The following is a 16,794-nucleotide window of genomic DNA, read 5'->3' as shown; positions in this document are numbered from 1 at the left end:
CACGGAATACAACAAACAGAAGTGCAGTGTGCATGTGTAGGCCTACTTTGAAATAAATTTAACTGAACTCTGCAGGCCTATTTGAGTCCTTCCTATACCTGTATAAAATTAAAATAAAAACTAGCCCACTTTAATATAAATAAAACATTTAGCTGTAGCTTAGCAGCTTTAAAAAAGTAAACATAAAATTCCATTTCAGTGTGCTCTCATCCTCTTCAGGTTTCCCTCTCAGCCAGCAATCAACTGAAGCACCTGAACATACAAAAAACCTACATCAGCTCCGGGTCTGAAATAAATGTGTTTTTTTTTTTTTTTTTTAAATATTAGCCTATTAAATGCTATTGTTCTCACCTGTTTAATGTGACTTCTGTTTCTGAAGTTCGCTGCAGTTCATCTCTAGCACTTTGAGCTACTTTTTGTATGAAAATGTGCTATATAAATAAATGTTGTTGTTGTTGTTCTATGTCGGGGCTATACGATGTGACTTTGACCTTCACACAGGACTGCAGGCTCATGTGTGAGGTGGGAGAGATAGTTGGACTTTATGAAGTTCATGCTTGAGAAAACTTGCTCACATAAGTATGTTGAGCCAAAGATGGACAGGACTCCAAATGCATATTTTTTCATGTTCATATATGTTTCGGGAATGGCACTCCATGTATTGAAAACAAGTTTGTTGGGTTTGGGGAGGTTTTCAATATCAGTCCATTTGTGCTCTTTAGCGAGAGTAGCCTTCTGACGGGCGACTTCTTCAAGATCCGCTGTCAGGCATTTGAACTTGGACACCCATAAATCTTTATCCGCTATGCGCCCAGTTCAATTTCTAGATCGGGCTTACTTACTCCTGTGAATGCGGATGTGTTCAGCAGGGATGGGTCGATGTCCAGGGAAGGAGAGAGTGTTTTTTTTTCTTTCTGAACTCACTGAATCTTTCTCTAAATGCAGCTTGCATTGCAATAATTGTACGGTGGAAATAATCACAATTTATGTGAATGTTCACTGCTTTGAACTCTCTCAGGGAGGGGAAGTGAGAGAGTGTACCTTTCTGTACATCTCTGGCAAACACTGTCATCATGCGCTCAAACACCAAAACATCCTACGCCAAAACATTTAAAGTCAGAGAATAGATGCTCTGATCTTTTTATGAACGATTCTTTCATGTATTCTCCGTCTGTGAACGGCTTACCCCTCCTTACGATCTCTTGAGCTGCCACAAAACTAGCAGCTGTAGTTGATTGTGGAGAAGTGATCCACTTTTTGAAAGTATGTTTGCTCTGTTCAGCTTTCCGTTGCAGTTCCGAAATTGCTCTCTTTCGCTCATCTTCACTTGGGTATTTTTCAGTGAATGCTGAGTGCTTGTTTCGAAAATGTCTTTCAACGTTACATTTTTTGTTGTTCGATAATTTATCGCCACATATTAAGCACACCGGTAAGCCAGCGTCGTTGGCGGTGAAGGCAAATGCTTCTGTCCACGCAGAATTAAACTCTCTGTTCTCTTCTGGGATTTTTCATTTTTGGGATTTATTCATGGTTAGTGCAGGGGTCGCACACTCCAGAAGCCACCTGCAGGTAAAGGCGAGGGCTATAGACGTAGATGTGACGCATATTTTAGTTGACAAATTATAAATAAAAAATAAAAATAAAAATTAGATGTTAAAGTGTATAACAGTAGTAGTAGTAAATAAACATTATATATATTACATATATTATATACAAATTAAATTAAGAAATTGCCGTTATTCATTTTCATGTTTTTTTTTTTTTTTTTTTGTCAAGGCCAAAAGGAGCCATTACAAGGAGGCTGAAGAGCCGCATGCGGCTCCAGAGCCGCGGGTTGCCGACCCCTGTGCTAGAACATTCTTCTTATTTCTACACCAGTAGAGGGCACACTTTTCTCTTGTAAGTTACGCGCACAAAAGGGAGACCCAGCGAAAAATAATTCAGAATAAACAAACTCGAATCATAAACACGCGAAATGAGACGGTTTAGTTTTGGCCAGTGCTTTTTGATTAATGAAGCATCCGCAACTACTGATACTCAACAAGCAAAATCCACGTGTAAATGGCCGAGAAAAATGACGAGAAACAAAGCAACTAGAGATGCGCAACCGCCTAAAAACGTTTCACGACGGGTGCAAACGCGCATTCTGGTTGATTATCAGTAAAGCGAGCAACATAATGTATTGCGAAGTTTAGATGCCAAAACACACACTGAGGCTTTTGATAGAGGGACGTGAACATTCTAGCACCTTAACTGTTGAGGCCACGTGAACTAAACAGACCGCCAAAATGTGTCGATGAAGAGTGAACAGCGACCGCTTCAAGCAGGCCCAGGATGACGCAGAAGAAGCAGTCATCTAGCTATAGAGAAGAGCTGAAGAAGTCTTCACGAATTTTGAAGAATCGTTTTTTTGGAAGATTTTGATACTTAAAAATAGTTTGTGTTAAAAATTGTGAGTGCTGTCTGTCTTTCCTTTGTGTCAGAGGGTGGTAAAATGAGAGGTTGTTGCTTATGTGCTAAACGTTATTTGGGGTAAAAATCGTTCATAACCCTGCAATGCAGTGCATACGCCGTTATACTGGGATAGTTACACTATGTAGTTAAGCGCATACGCTGTATGATCAGACCTTGGACAAGATTTGTTTTTTCTTACACTGTACACTGCAATACAGACGATACATATGAGACTTGTTTTCTTAAACACCACTGAAAAACATGAAATACATAGCTGTGGGTTCGTTTTAGAACTTTGTCGTTTTTTACTTTCTCCGTCGTCAAGCGTTATAATTGCTCCATGTGACATTTTTTTAGTTATGGAATTAACAAACATACATAAAAGTACTTAATTTCACACGTACTTGTAATAATGAAGCGATTGTGAACTTGTACTTAACTGCAAGTTCTTTTGGGTGGGCAACGTCTAAATGCACGGAGGCCGTAGCACATACTACATCTTTGTTACGACGTTGTACCGGAAGAATGAAAATGTATAACACAGAAATTGTCCATCCTTATTTTACAGAGCCATTCCGTGAAGTTAATGTACATCTGTTTAATATATACACCTTATTCTTCAATTTCCACTGTCAAACCCGCTTTATCGTATTATTGGCCACGAGGTTTAAGGGGCGAGGCAGTCGCCAGTATCGAGTGCAAGGTAGCGACATCCAAATTCTGCTTACGTTTTGTGTGAACAATACAGTAGTAAGTCATTGTACTTCATTGTTAAATGTGTTCCTTTCACTTCAGAGTCTGTATGTTTAACTTTAGTTTATGTACGCTTGAGTATGTAGTGTATGCATTTTAGCATCAGTATTAAGAGTATATACTGTTAAAAATGAATTGTATCGCAAGCCTCACCACGTAAGGGCCAATTTTTACGGTTGGTACACAGAATAGGGGCCTAAACGTTTTACCTTCGCAACATGGAGTATGTCAGACTGCAAAGTCTAGGTAAAGAACACATCCATCGAAAAAAGTCACTAGGTTCGGAAATGATGAGTTACCATTAAGGCACCTTTTAATAAGCTATATTTTTTTCCAGTTCTGTTTTGATATTGCAGTTTGTTTTTGAAAAGCAGTCATTGGTGTCTGATGAAATCTTTATAACTGTTGTTATGGATTGTTCTACCAGTAATTCCCTGCAGTACCTAGCCGTTGACATTGTTGGAGGCAACTAGACTCAGAAAGTGTACTCGTTAAGTCTGCTTGGTAATTTTTTTTTTCCCATTGCAATATCTTGAAGGAAACAAATCCACGATTTTGAAGTAATAATGTTTAATGGCAGTTCGAATGTTTAATTAATTATTAAGCTTATTATAGCTTTATATTTACAAATTTCCTCAGTCTGAGTTGGAAGCAAGATAAAGAGAATTTAAGTTTAAGGTACATTTCATTACACGTGGATTGGCATTGATTACAAGTCCAACCGCCAATTTAGGTGTCCTGTATGAGAAATTTTCAAGAAATAGTTACTTCACTATGCTACCACAGTAAATATGCAGTGATATATATTGCAAAGCTCAAGAGATGGAAAAAGTTCTTGATTTTGTTACCATTAAAATTTAAATGAATGGTGTCTGCTGGTTTTCATTTTATGTTGGGAACCTCATTCATTAAGTAGATAGATAGATAGATACTTTATTAATCCCAAGGGGAAATTCACAAAAGTTAGCCGCGTTTCGCAAAAGCACAACAAACTGCATTCTCTGTAGGTTCTGACATTTTTCACGAGCGCAGCCAGTTCGTTGATTTTATTTGGTAGTGAGTTCACATTTCCCAGGATCACAGAAGGCTTAAAATGCCACTTTCTCGCAAGCCGCTTCATTTTTAGCTTAGTGCCGGCTCTGCTGCCACGATATAACACCTTCTTACCTCGTCGTGTAAATAGGGAACCACACCGACACTGGCATTTGTTCTCAGCGCTTGAAGTTGACTACTTGAATAGACGAGTCTCGGCGTGTAAAAGTCCATGTTCACGTTCTAAAAGTAAAAATGTCCAGGGAACGAATCCACATAAAAGAAAGTGATAGGAGTGATCAATAAAAAATAATAAAGACAAAAATAAAAGGTAGATAAATAAAGTCGTACACGGAGCTGCTGAAAAGGCTGCCACTCTCGGCGGCACCTGAGTCATCCTCCCAGTTAAGTAAGTAGTCAGTAGTATTATTAAAAGTAGTATTAAATAGTCAGGCTTCTGAGTGTCAGGTTTGTATCAATGGATAATACTGAAATTTTGAAATAACGGGCTAGTGTTTATCAAAAGGAAGAACCAACCTTGTACTAGTAAACCCATTCTTGTTTCAGCTTCCTATCATTTGTAAAGCAGCTTGAATTATGCTTTGTTTTGGAAGGTGCTATGTAAATAAATGTTTTTAAACAACCTTAGGGTTCAGCTAAGAGATCTCCTGAGCAAGAATGGTGATCACTTTGTGGCGCACAACAGAGACAACTTGATTGACAGATGTCAGCGTAGTTTATATACCATTACAAGATGAAAAAAAAAAGACCATTCTGGAGGAACTCGACCGAAGATTTCCAAAAGTTGCAACACATCTTGCTGAAGCATTATGAGTTCTATCACATGCCCAGGTACATTTCCTGAGGAGCAACTGGACAGTAAGAATGAGTTCAAGTGTTTGCGCCGAACCCATTGTTAACAGACACCTGGTCTATAAAGACATGGTTTGATGAGTTTGCTGAAGAACGCTGGTCCTTGCACAGCAGTAATCAGAGCACATGGTACAAAGACTGAGTGGCTGTGTTTGAAAAGAATAGTAAAAGCTAAGAAGGGCCCTTGTGATCCTGAGTTTTATACCTGTCATATGTCAACTTCATAAGAATGTCTTCGCAATTTTATTTCTATTGGGATTGCGTTAATTATTCCAATTTACAGTGCTGATGCATAGAAGGACTTTGGAACTATGTTAGCCCTAAAAGACTGAACTCTCCTCACAATAATACTGGAGAATGGAGGATTGCAAATTTTTCGATTATGCGAATGTGCAAGGCCTATTTAGGAACAAACCGTGAATGGAAAAAATAGCAAAATTGAAGTAGAAAAGGATATACTCTATATTAGTCTGAAACATGAGTGTTACTAATTGTTAGTGATTTATTACATCAGACATTTGGCTGTGTGTTTGGAAATGCCTGTGATTATGTTAGAAAAGCTGTGTTCATCAGTAATTTTATGTTGACAAGTCAGCTTCTTATATCTTTAGACATTTATATAAATCTTTTTTTGTCTTACAGTTTATATTTTCATTTAATGATGACGACACTTGTGTATTTTTGAGGCATATTTTACTGCTTAGCAATATCTATTAACTAGAAAACAGTTTTACTCTTAGTATTTAAATACTTTTTAATGTCAACCATGTGAATTGAGAAATTACATCTTTGAATTACCTTGAATGAGGCAGAATTTAATCCAAAATACTGTTTTGTTTTTTTTTTTTGATATATGGAACAGTTTCTCAGGAAAAACCATGCGAATATGAGAACATCAGATGCACTTAACAGACGTGTTGATTAAGTGTAGCATCAAGTACACACATGTCTCAAGAGTTTTGAAACATGTGTTAGAGCCTGAAGGTTGTATAAGAGAGGCATCTTTCTAGATTTTCTTGAGCAATTTTGAACAGTCTCCAAACCCCAAGAACCTGCTTGCCCATCAAGTAAACAGTTCTTGGCAAGCCTTCAAGTGTTTGAAATAATGCTCTCATTTTGTGAGTTCACAACTTTCCAGTATCATTCATTTCCTTGACTGATATTTTTAATATAAATATTGGCAAAAACATCTTTCTGTTTTTAACAGATTTACCAGTGGCAAATTGAAAACAAAAATGTCAGAATATCCTGTCTATAATTTGAGGAGTATGTTATTTTTTTTTAATGCCGTAAAACCAAAAAGATAGTTAATTCAATGCTGTGCTCACATCAATTACCATTATAGCAGTTTTGCTTTTCTAAATATTACCTTTTCATTAAATCAAGTAAATCACATTCTTGCATTTCAACAAAGCTGCAACAGAATCATATAAGGAGATGAGCAAATTCAGATTTGAGCATTTATAAGTCAGTATTACATCATTAAGTATTAATCGGTTTACTTTTTTGCATAGCACCACCACAGAGATCATCATCACAGGGTCATTTACTAACGTCACTGAAATTCAGTCCGATTGTGGCATAAAAATGAACTGAATGGTAACATGACCCAGTTTGAACTTTAGCACTGAATGAAGGGTTTGTTTGAGAATTATTTTTGTGGCAAATATAGATTTTGATAACAGAAGTAATTCTGGTCTTGGAGTTGGTATGGATAAAAAATATTCAAAAGTAAGCAGATAGGTGTTTGTGTAATCTTTGCTTTTTATACAAGTCAAATAAGGACCTTGTGGTTTGTAGAGGTTTCTCCATGTCCAAGCACTTTTTACACATAATGGGTATTTTTAAAATAAAATAATAGATGTGACATGCCTACAAGCTTTGAATTGGATTTTCATTTAATTGTGCAGCAGTGTAATGTGATTTTGCTTCCAGCAGCTTATACTTTAAAGTAACATACTAAGCAGTACTGTAGTTCCATTCGATTTACAGCCTTTCTGTCCTAGTGTTCTTAGAACTATTCATTATTCTCTGTGCATTTTAGTTAGTTTAGTTTATTCAAATTTTAAACCATGATAAAAGGGTGCAATTTTTTGCTTCTCTCTCAACAGGCTTGTGCGTGAGTTTGTAGCCCAGAACAACTCCACTCAAATCAAGCATGTAATCCAGATTTTGGCTACAGAGTTTGCCTTGTCTCAACACCCACACAGTAGAAAGGGTGGTCTAATTGGATTGGCAGCCTGTTCAATCGCCCTAGGCAAGGTGAGTGATAAAATTATAACTGGGTAAATGCAGAATGGGTAGAAATCATTTGTCTACAGTTGAAAGTTAATGTTGATAGAAATTCACATGACCAATAGTATTATGTTAAAAGTTGTTTAATAATTCCTGCTTCTCATGTATTATTTTGATTATTTCTCTTAAGCCTGCTAATTCTGTTTTGTTTATGGGATTTTGTATTCCATGAGTTCCTGCTTCTCACTTATTGTTTTGATTATTTCTCTTAAGCCTGCTAATTCTGTTTTGTTTATGGGATTTTTTTTTCCATGAGACCTTGGGTTAGGGAGCATGTTTGTTCTTGCTTGTCTCAAATGTAAACTGTGAAATATGTTTTATGGTAAGTTTCTGGTGTCATCTTTTTGGCACCCTCACCCTATTTTATTCTTCCTTTAGGTGGATTACAGAAGTGTATGCTCACATAAAAAAGTCATCCTTATACATTTTATGCCGCGCAGTTGAGTTGTTTTGCCATTTGATTTAGTCTGGATACATCAGGGGTGTGGAAATCCAATGCCCGACTCGTCCGACAAGGGTAAATTGACCGTTGGACAAGCGTGTTTTTCTGGTTTCAGTTGTCCGCGGACAAGTGCAATTTTCTGGAGAAAAAAGAATTATATGTGCTGTGCAGGGCACATTTTTACCATTACTTTCAAATTTTAAACACTTGGGTATGTACCTCGTGCGGAAACAGTCTACTTAGGCATGTTCACGTCTTCAATATTGTTTACAAAATGACAGCTGATTTTTCAAAGGGGAAGCACTCTTACGATCTTACATAAGTATTTCACCCTACTATTTACACGCTTGGAGATGCGGTCATTTTTTTTTCAAGGCGACATTACGATGTAATCTGATGATTTTTCATTATAATCGATAACTTTTATATAACATTAATAAAATTCATTGTTTCTACATAAAAATGCGGTCATTTTATTTACAATGCAAATGTTTTCACCACATAACAAAGGTTTTAGGCAGTTAATCTTTCCTGAAATTTGCGATTTCGCATAGGTTGTGATATATGGAGGAGTTAAGAAAAGTTCTTGTTACACACTGTGTGGCACATAAACTGGAGTTAGGTGTACTTGATGCTGTAAAAGACGTAGGCTATCTGAAAAAGTTTGAAGACACCATTAAGTGCATCTGCAAGTTTTATTCTTTTTCACCAAAGAGACCAAGTGAGCTGCAAAATCTTGCGTCAGTTTTTGAATGAAACCTTGCTTATGCATTCAGAAATAAAAGCCATCAGATGGGTATCATCAAAGTCCAGAGCACTGAAAGCTGTTAGCCAGGATTTACATGTAACTGTTACCCACATGGAACAGATACTTTCCACATCAAACAAGGCAGATGAACTGGGGCAGGCTAAAGCCATCCTACATGACCTCAAGCAAGTAAAATTTATTAAGTATCTATATGTGATGATGGATGTACATTCTGCTATTACAGCCACCTCAACTCTTTTCCAGAGCAAAGACTTGCTGATATTTGAAGTTAAGGAGGCCATTGACACCTTGTACACCAGATTGCATGCCATGACAAAGGAGCCAGGAGAAAAGTTTTATAACCTGTTTGAGAAGGAGTCTAGTACATTTGATGGATACTTAAAGCTGTCTGGTGGTTTCAGAGATTTTTGTGAAGACAGAGATGTTCATGATCTCCTGGAAAGCATGGTTCAGTATATACTTACCAGATTCTCTGGTAAGTATATACCTTGATAAGCCTCCTGTGTCAGATATGAGGGTGTTTGATTTCAGAATCTGGCCACACACTGTCTGAACTGAGCACTTATGGAAGCTATGAAACCAAGAACTTGTGTCAGCAGTATAGTGATTTGTTGACTGATGAAGAAGTTAAACATGCACCATCTGAATGGCAAGCACTTAAAGTGCAGATATCAATGCAACGGCACTACCATCCACTTGCTGTCTATACCTCAGTTCTGCAGATGAAGGAAGAGTCTCTGAAGAATATTAGTATGCTGATCTCACTGTTTCTTAACAGTTTCTCCTTCCACAGCTTCTTGTGAGAGATTATTCTCCAATATGAATTTAGTAAAGAGTTGTCTAAGAACCCGCCTGACTCAGGAAAACCTTCAAAACCAGATGCGCATTGTTGTTGCTGGCAAACCTTTAGAAGAGTTTGACCCACTACCAGCTGTGTAATTTTGTCTGTCATCTGGCAACAGGCACATCACTCATAAAAAACCTGAAAAGTCATCAGCATCCACTTCTGCAGGACCATCAGTCCAGGAACCATGCAGTTCAGCTCAAGCAGAAATGAACAGCATTCGGCCCATGCTGTCTGAGATGGTAAAGATTCTTGGGGGAAAAGATGTTGCAAGACAAAAGCTGAAGAACATGGCAGAAAATGAATCAGGACAGTGTTCTGTTATGTAACTGTAATATGTGAAACAGAACTAGTGTAGCTATAATGAAGGCATTGTTTATTAGTGAGTTCAAATGATAAGGGAATCTTTTACATAATTTTCTAGAGCAAGGTGGCAAAATACTACTCCCTGAAAGAACTTTTTTCAGTTTTAAAAAGGAAGATAGTTTTGGTATCAATAAAAGAGATCAGAATAAATAAACTATTTTTCACTTTTGTTATTTGTTTATGGGCAAGTGAAATTAACTGGTGGACAAGTGGATTTTCTAAGTTTACTTGTCCGTGGACAAGTAGAATAAAATTTGATTTCCACACCCCTGTACATTACCTTAAAGTATTCACTCCCTTTATTTTTTCCACATTTTGACCCTGATAAATACAAAACATTTAGATTTTTTTTTCTTTCAAGAACATTGGTTTTCCTAGAGTAAAGGACTTGGTTTTTCATTTACAAAAGTATTCACCCCATGAGTATTTTCTTTGTATTTAATATTTTAGTAACAATTTACATTCATGATTCTTTCTGGTTATCACAGTATGAGCTTTGCAAATTTGTTTAGATTTTGAAAAATTTTCCTACTGTATCTCCTCAATAAAAATTGCTCTAGCTCTCCCAGATTATATGGTGAGTGTTAGTAGACAACAATTTTGAAGTTATCCTACATATTTTATTTCAATTCAGTTTGGATTCTTGCTGGGCCATTCTATAATGTCAGTTTCTTAGGAGTTTTTGGCTCATTGTCCTACTGGAATATTAATCTTTGCCTAAACGCAGATTTGTGGCATACTGAAACTGATTCTGCTCAAGGATTTGCCTATGTTGCCATTGTTGGCAAAACTCTTTCCAGTTCCTCCTGCTGAAAACAAACCCCAAAACATAATGTTGCCACTATTGCACTTTAAAGGGAGGGGTGGTGTTAAATAGCAGTGGACTGTATTTAGTTTTGTTCCAAATGTCGTGGGTTGTTTTCAGACCAAAGAGCTCAACTTTAGTCTCTGTATATCTCAAAATGTTCTTTTAAGTTTTGTTACAAGTTTTTTTTATCAAACTCCAGACATCAGTTAATCAGAAATGGCTTTCTTCTAACATTTCTCCCAAAGATACTGAATCTGGGAAATGATGAAGAGATTGTTGATGTTTGGATAGTTTCTTCCATTTCAGCTAATGCCCTTTGCAACTGGCCCCTTGGTCACTTCTTTAAAAATTGCTCTTCTTGTCTGGTTGCTCAAATTTCTGTAGATGGTATGATCCTGTTAACCTCTGGTTTGTGCAATGTTTTTATTGCAGTGGACTTCACAGTTCTCCTAGTAAGGTTCAAAACTTTGCCAATTTTTATAACATTCTTCAGCTTTTTTTTCCATTAACAAGTTAATGTTGGAAGTTCTTCAGTCAGTTGTTTATTTTCATGACAGCAAACACTAATTTCATCTGCTATTTTACTTGAAAGACCACACAACGTTAGTGATATTTATTGTGTAATAAAACATTTGAACACAGGTTTACTGTGTTAATGTATTTGTGTTATTTCTCAAGAAAATGTGAATATCTCACCTAGGGAGAGAGTATTTATCAATTTAGCAACTTTTAAGTTTTTTTTTTTTTTTTTTTTTTTTTAAATTCTGAAGACCTATAAATGTGTTATCCTATAAACGTGTTATCTGTTTTAAAATGACATAGAATTTCTTTTACAGGAATAGAAAAAAGTCCTTTAAGTATAACAGCTGAATAAGTAATAATTTACTTTTATAATGTATAGATGTATTTCAGAATGTATTCACCCACTGATTATCTGGCAATCTGTACCTGTTACAGTTTGTGTTTTACATGTGCTTTAGGATACAGCTTTTTTGTAGAGGGATCGATTTTTCATTGCCTGAAGAAATAAATGTTAAGTTTGTTCCTAGTCCATTGATGATTTTGACACTTTCCTATTGACAAAATGAACGCTTGCTTACTTATTGGCATTGCATAGTGGGACTAAATTTGACTTTTTTTAAGCAGTCATTTCTTATTCCAAATATTTGATGACATGACTTCATCTAAAGTTTGAAAGGGTATTTTCCCAAAAATAATGGAATATAACTAAATCTTTTAAATGCAGCAATGCTTCATAAAAATGTCAAATTCAGCTCTAGAAGTACAATTTTTTAAAATAGTCTTTGTATTTCTGAGACCTTAGAGTGAAAAATTAATAACTTGTTAGTTTGAAATATATTTTTTTGGTTTATTCAGACACCCAAACAGACTTGCTTGTTATTCCAAAAATGTACCTTTAAATCAAAGGATGAAACTAGAGTGTATGGAAGCTTCCTGTGAACACAGAAGAGAGCATTAAATATCTAAACTTGTTCTAGATAACTACCCATTTAACAGCTATGCCTTCAGTTTCTTCTTGTAAATCAACACATTTACAAAACAAAAGACGCAAATGGAGAGGTGCGAAGGGATTTAAGGTGGTCTGGGATTACAACTTTTTTTGTAGGCTGCAGGGATTCTAGTGTTTAAAGGATAAGTTTGGTATTTTTCAAGTCAAAGTTGTTTCTTCACAAAAATCCTATTTATGCATTTGTCATGCAAAATTGTTTTCTAAAGTTAATTGCCTGCTTTCTTGATGAACTGGCACTTTACATTGTAGTGTATATGGCATGGAGGAACACATACTGAATATGTCAATTTTTCCTGCCAAAACAGTGTTGATCTGTGTCTTGTGATTACACTTACATTGTCAGTCAGTCAGTCATTTTCCAATCCGCTATATCCTAACACAGGGTCACGGGGATCTGCTGGAGCCAGTCCCAGCCAACACAGGGAGCAAGGCAGGAACAAATCCCGGTCAGGGCGCCAACCCACCGCAAACACTTGCATTGTAAAATAGTTTATACATATACAGTATACACACACACAAAATTTTTGTACAAAAAAACACCTATATTACAAGACTCAGCTGTTTAAATAAAGAACTGTAGGCGATAAGGACAGCACTTTCCGTGCAACAACCTTTCATCTCCTCAGTGGGTGGTTTTTGCCTTAAAGACCATCCATCCATCCATCCATTTTCCAACCCGCTGAATCCGAACACAGGGTCACGGGGGTCTGCTGGAGCCAATCCCAGCCAACACAGGGCACAAGGCAGGAACCAATCCCAGGCAGGGTGCCAACCCACCACAGGACACAGACAAACACACCAAGCACACAGTAGGGCCAATTTAGAATCCCCAGTCCACCTAACCTGCATGTCTTTGGACTGTGGGAGGAAACCGGAGCGCCCGGAGGAAACCCACGCAGACACGGGGACCAAATCACAATAAACTTTTTGTGCCATGTGGTTGGTTATGTTTTATTTCTGTATTTATGTGAGAATTTGCTCAGGCAAATAGACATATCCTTACCATGTGGAAAAATAGTACCAGGAATACGAGATAAAATGATTATTTCCAAATCCCTTTTGTTGTCACAAACCTGCTTTGGAAACAAGGAAGGCGTGGATTAAGGTCGACAACTGTCTTGGCGTGAAAAATTAATGTACATTGGAACCACGGGTCACGACCGTAATTCGTTCCAAAACTTTGGTCGCAACCCGATTTGGTCGTGACCCAAAGCAATTTCCCCCCATAGGATTGTATGCCAATACAGTTAATCCTTTCTGGACCATACGAGCTGAATGTAAATATATATTTTTTTAAGATTTTTAAGCACAAAATAGTTAATTATACCATAGAATGCACAGTGTAATAGTAAACTAAATGTTGAATAACATTGAATAACACTGAGAAAACCTTGAACAGAGAAAACTAACATCGCAAGAGTTCACGTTAATAGCCTTATGAACCGATCGCTGTAAACACTTTTTTTTTTTAATGAGTTTTAAGCACAGGGAAAAAAAATGAACATTTGAACAAATCCAAACTTTATTTAAAAACCAGCCGTAAACAACCAAGAAAGTAACATTGCAGGAGTTCATGCTAATAGCCTTAAGAACTGATCGCTGTAAACACTTTTTTAAAATGAGTTTTAAGCACAGGGAAAAAAAAATGAACATTTGAAAAATCCGTAATTTATACAAAAACTAACCTTGCATGAGTTGAGTTCTGGCATGAAGGGAAGTGAGGAGGAACTGGGTGGAGAGGAGATTACAGTTTTGAGGTAAAGTCCCTCTGCACGATGCACGTCTGACCGAGAACAATGTACAGCACTGTACAGGGAGAGACTGAACACGTGCGTAAATCACTGGCGCGTACAAACCGGAAGGGAAACGAAAGAGAGCACAAGGAGTTCACAGCGAATTCACAGGGAGAGACTGAACACGTGCGGAAATCATTGGTGCGTACGAACCAGAAGGGAAACTGGCTTGGTTGTAACCCGATTTGTACGTGGTCCGAGGCGTTCGTGACCCGAGGTTCCACTGTATTTGGAAAGTTACAAGTTTTCCCTGTGTCTCCCATAACCCTCCATTGTAAAGTGCCAGAGCCAGTAAGATAAAGGAGGAAACTGTACAGTGTATATTTTGAAGGTTTAATTCAGGAAATTCAGTACACTTTTATTGGTGTTATTTGTTTTGTTTTCCCTGTGGTTAGGATTCTGGATTATATCTTAAGGAGCTCATTGAACCAGTGCTGGCATGCTTCAATGATTCAGACAGCCGACTTCGTTATTATGCCTGTGAGGCGCTGTATAATATCGTGAAGGTGGCAAGAGGAGCTGTATTGCCACATTTTAATGTTCTTTTTGATGGACTTAGCAAGGTAAAGAACTTTTATTTTTTTTTTACTCATTCTAGCTTATTTTTTCCTTTCATCTCAGTAATACTTGATATTCCTGTCGATGTATCAGGTGTACACCTTATAAAGATTAAGTAGTGAGCGTGGGGCGCTAAAGTTGTGATTAATTTTATGCATGTAAAATTCAATTTGACTTTCTTTAATATGAACTGTTTAATATTTTTATTATATAATTAATAAGAATAGAGTAAAATATGACTTTCACCCATTTAAAAGTATGCTGTTGGTTGTGCTTTTAATCTTAGTAGGCACCACACTTAAGCACGTGATTTTAAAATTGAAAGCAGGCCTGCTTTCTTAGTTTTGTAAACTAGTAGCATGATTACAAACCTTTGATGTAATTAATCCATGACTGCTTAGTATTTTACAGACAGATTTCTGTAAAAGGACTGGAAGGACTGATGGCAGTAATGACACTAATTTGAAATTGTTAAGCTTGACTATATTTAATAAAATGCCAGTTTTGGGTGCCCAGGTTTATTTGCACCGTACCAAGAATAAAGTGAAGCATGGTCTGACATAAAAAAAACTAAATTGCCGTATCTTACAGACAAGAACTGTAAACTTTTGACTGATGGAAACTTTAAATATAGTATGTGTTGCAAGTTGATAAGCTGCCATTTCAATATATATTTTTATGTCAAATATATGAGAAATCATATATGATATTTTTAGAAGTGTGCTTTATGAAAGTTCAACATATTATTCTTGTAGCTAATGAATTGGATTTGTAGCCACAGCATTACAGATTCCAGTCCCTTTGCTAATTGCTTTTGTGACTGACCAATTCACGTAAATTTTGTGATTGTAGAAATCATATTGCTGTAAAATTTGTGTTTTATTCATAGTTATTGTTTTATTGATGTTGAAGTGTGTTTTATGGCATAAAAATTAGATGGATTTGTATACCTTAGCCAAATAAAAAAAAAATCACATAAATTGTGATTGTTGGACTGTAAACAATTTTTTTATCAGGTCAGAATCCTAATTTGTATGTAGGAAACAGTGGTCCACAGTAACATAAAATTGATGACATGACATATCCTTTAGTAGATGGAATCAAGGTTATTTATGTGGCTGCAACTAACAGCTGTGTTAATTGATAAGTTGGTCAATTGTTTCAATTAATCCATTAATTGGCTGTTCTAAAAATGCAACATTGATGCAAAAATGTAAGCATTTTATTTAAAAACATTAGTTCCTTAAAATTGACAAAAGAGCACCAAGACTAAAGTCAAGCTTAACACTTTTAAGACTGTTGAAGTCGAGGTGAAGAAGGCTGAAACTATTGCTAATTCATCCTAAACTGGCCTTTCTGTGGCTCTCCTCTGATTCAATGGCTTGAACTCTGATAAGACACTTGATACTTTTTTTTCTACAAATCAGGTTTTTTTTTTTTTTGTTTTTTTTTTAAATATGTGGTCATCAAGCTTTGCTTTGCTGTGTTACTTAAGCCAAAGTTATTTGGAGGCAGATAACCACCAAGAAGTGCACAAATAACTTCATTGTTGTTGGGCATAAGACAAACTAATTGGGTCACTTTAGTGTTAAAGGATTTCTTTACAGGCTGTTTGCATCAAAGTATAATTGGTTACAGTAGGAGGTCAGAGTTGTGCCATACTTCCTTTTTAAATTTTCAGTTGGGGGGTTTTCTCCTGGTTTGATTTTTGACATTTAAATGTTGAATCAAATTGACTCCTTTTGTTAGATGATATTGATCTAATGATGCATTTATAAATTGCACGATGCAAATGTTAAAAACCTAAAAGGGATTCTCTGACAAACAAGTTTTTCAAAGTTTGTTGCAAAAACAGCTTTAAAACGTTTGTTTAGTTTATTAACAACCTAAATTATCTTGGAATTCACTAATTCAAAAGTACAGATATAATGTTTTCATTTTTATTTTTAGTATTGATTTTAAGCAGAATTTTTCATTTACTACAGGTAAATTTGTAACATAGTAAGATAAAGAAGGTAGACCACGATCATATCATCCTTTATAAACCCTATGATGAAATCCCCTCAATGTTATAAAATTCTTCCCATTTGTTTTTACACCAGGGAAATCCCCTTGTCCATCACACATTAAAATTCAATCACCGCATTGTATTTTGATATTTATGAATGCCAATACTAATTTACTTAAATGATAGTTGGGGAAACTACTTGATGGATACACCACTATGTTAAAGCTGCTGTTGCTAGTAGTATTTTTGTATTTCATATTCTATTTCA

The 16,794-nt window shown here is 36.2% G+C and overlaps 1 protein-coding gene across 1 annotated transcript in view; it reads left to right on the top strand.

Annotated features, from left to right (window-relative positions):
• The window catches only part of vac14 (vac14 homolog (S. cerevisiae)), a 201,993-nt gene that overhangs the window by 24,544 nt on the left and 160,655 nt on the right, over positions 1–16,794 (top strand). The window contains exons 2-3 of the mRNA XM_028809690.2: positions 7,224–7,374; positions 14,356–14,523. Of these exons, the coding sequence (XP_028665523.2) occupies positions 7,224–7,374; positions 14,356–14,523 (319 nt within the window). The remainder of the gene's footprint in view (positions 1–7,223; positions 7,375–14,355; positions 14,524–16,794) is intronic.

This window comes from Erpetoichthys calabaricus, chromosome 9 (genome assembly GCF_900747795.2).
Source record: "Erpetoichthys calabaricus chromosome 9, fErpCal1.3, whole genome shotgun sequence".
In the NCBI taxonomy this organism is placed as follows: domain Eukaryota; kingdom Metazoa; phylum Chordata; class Cladistia; order Polypteriformes; family Polypteridae; genus Erpetoichthys; species Erpetoichthys calabaricus.
Note: the sequence above shows the minus strand (reverse complement) of the source record. Positions and strands in the feature narration are given on the sequence as shown.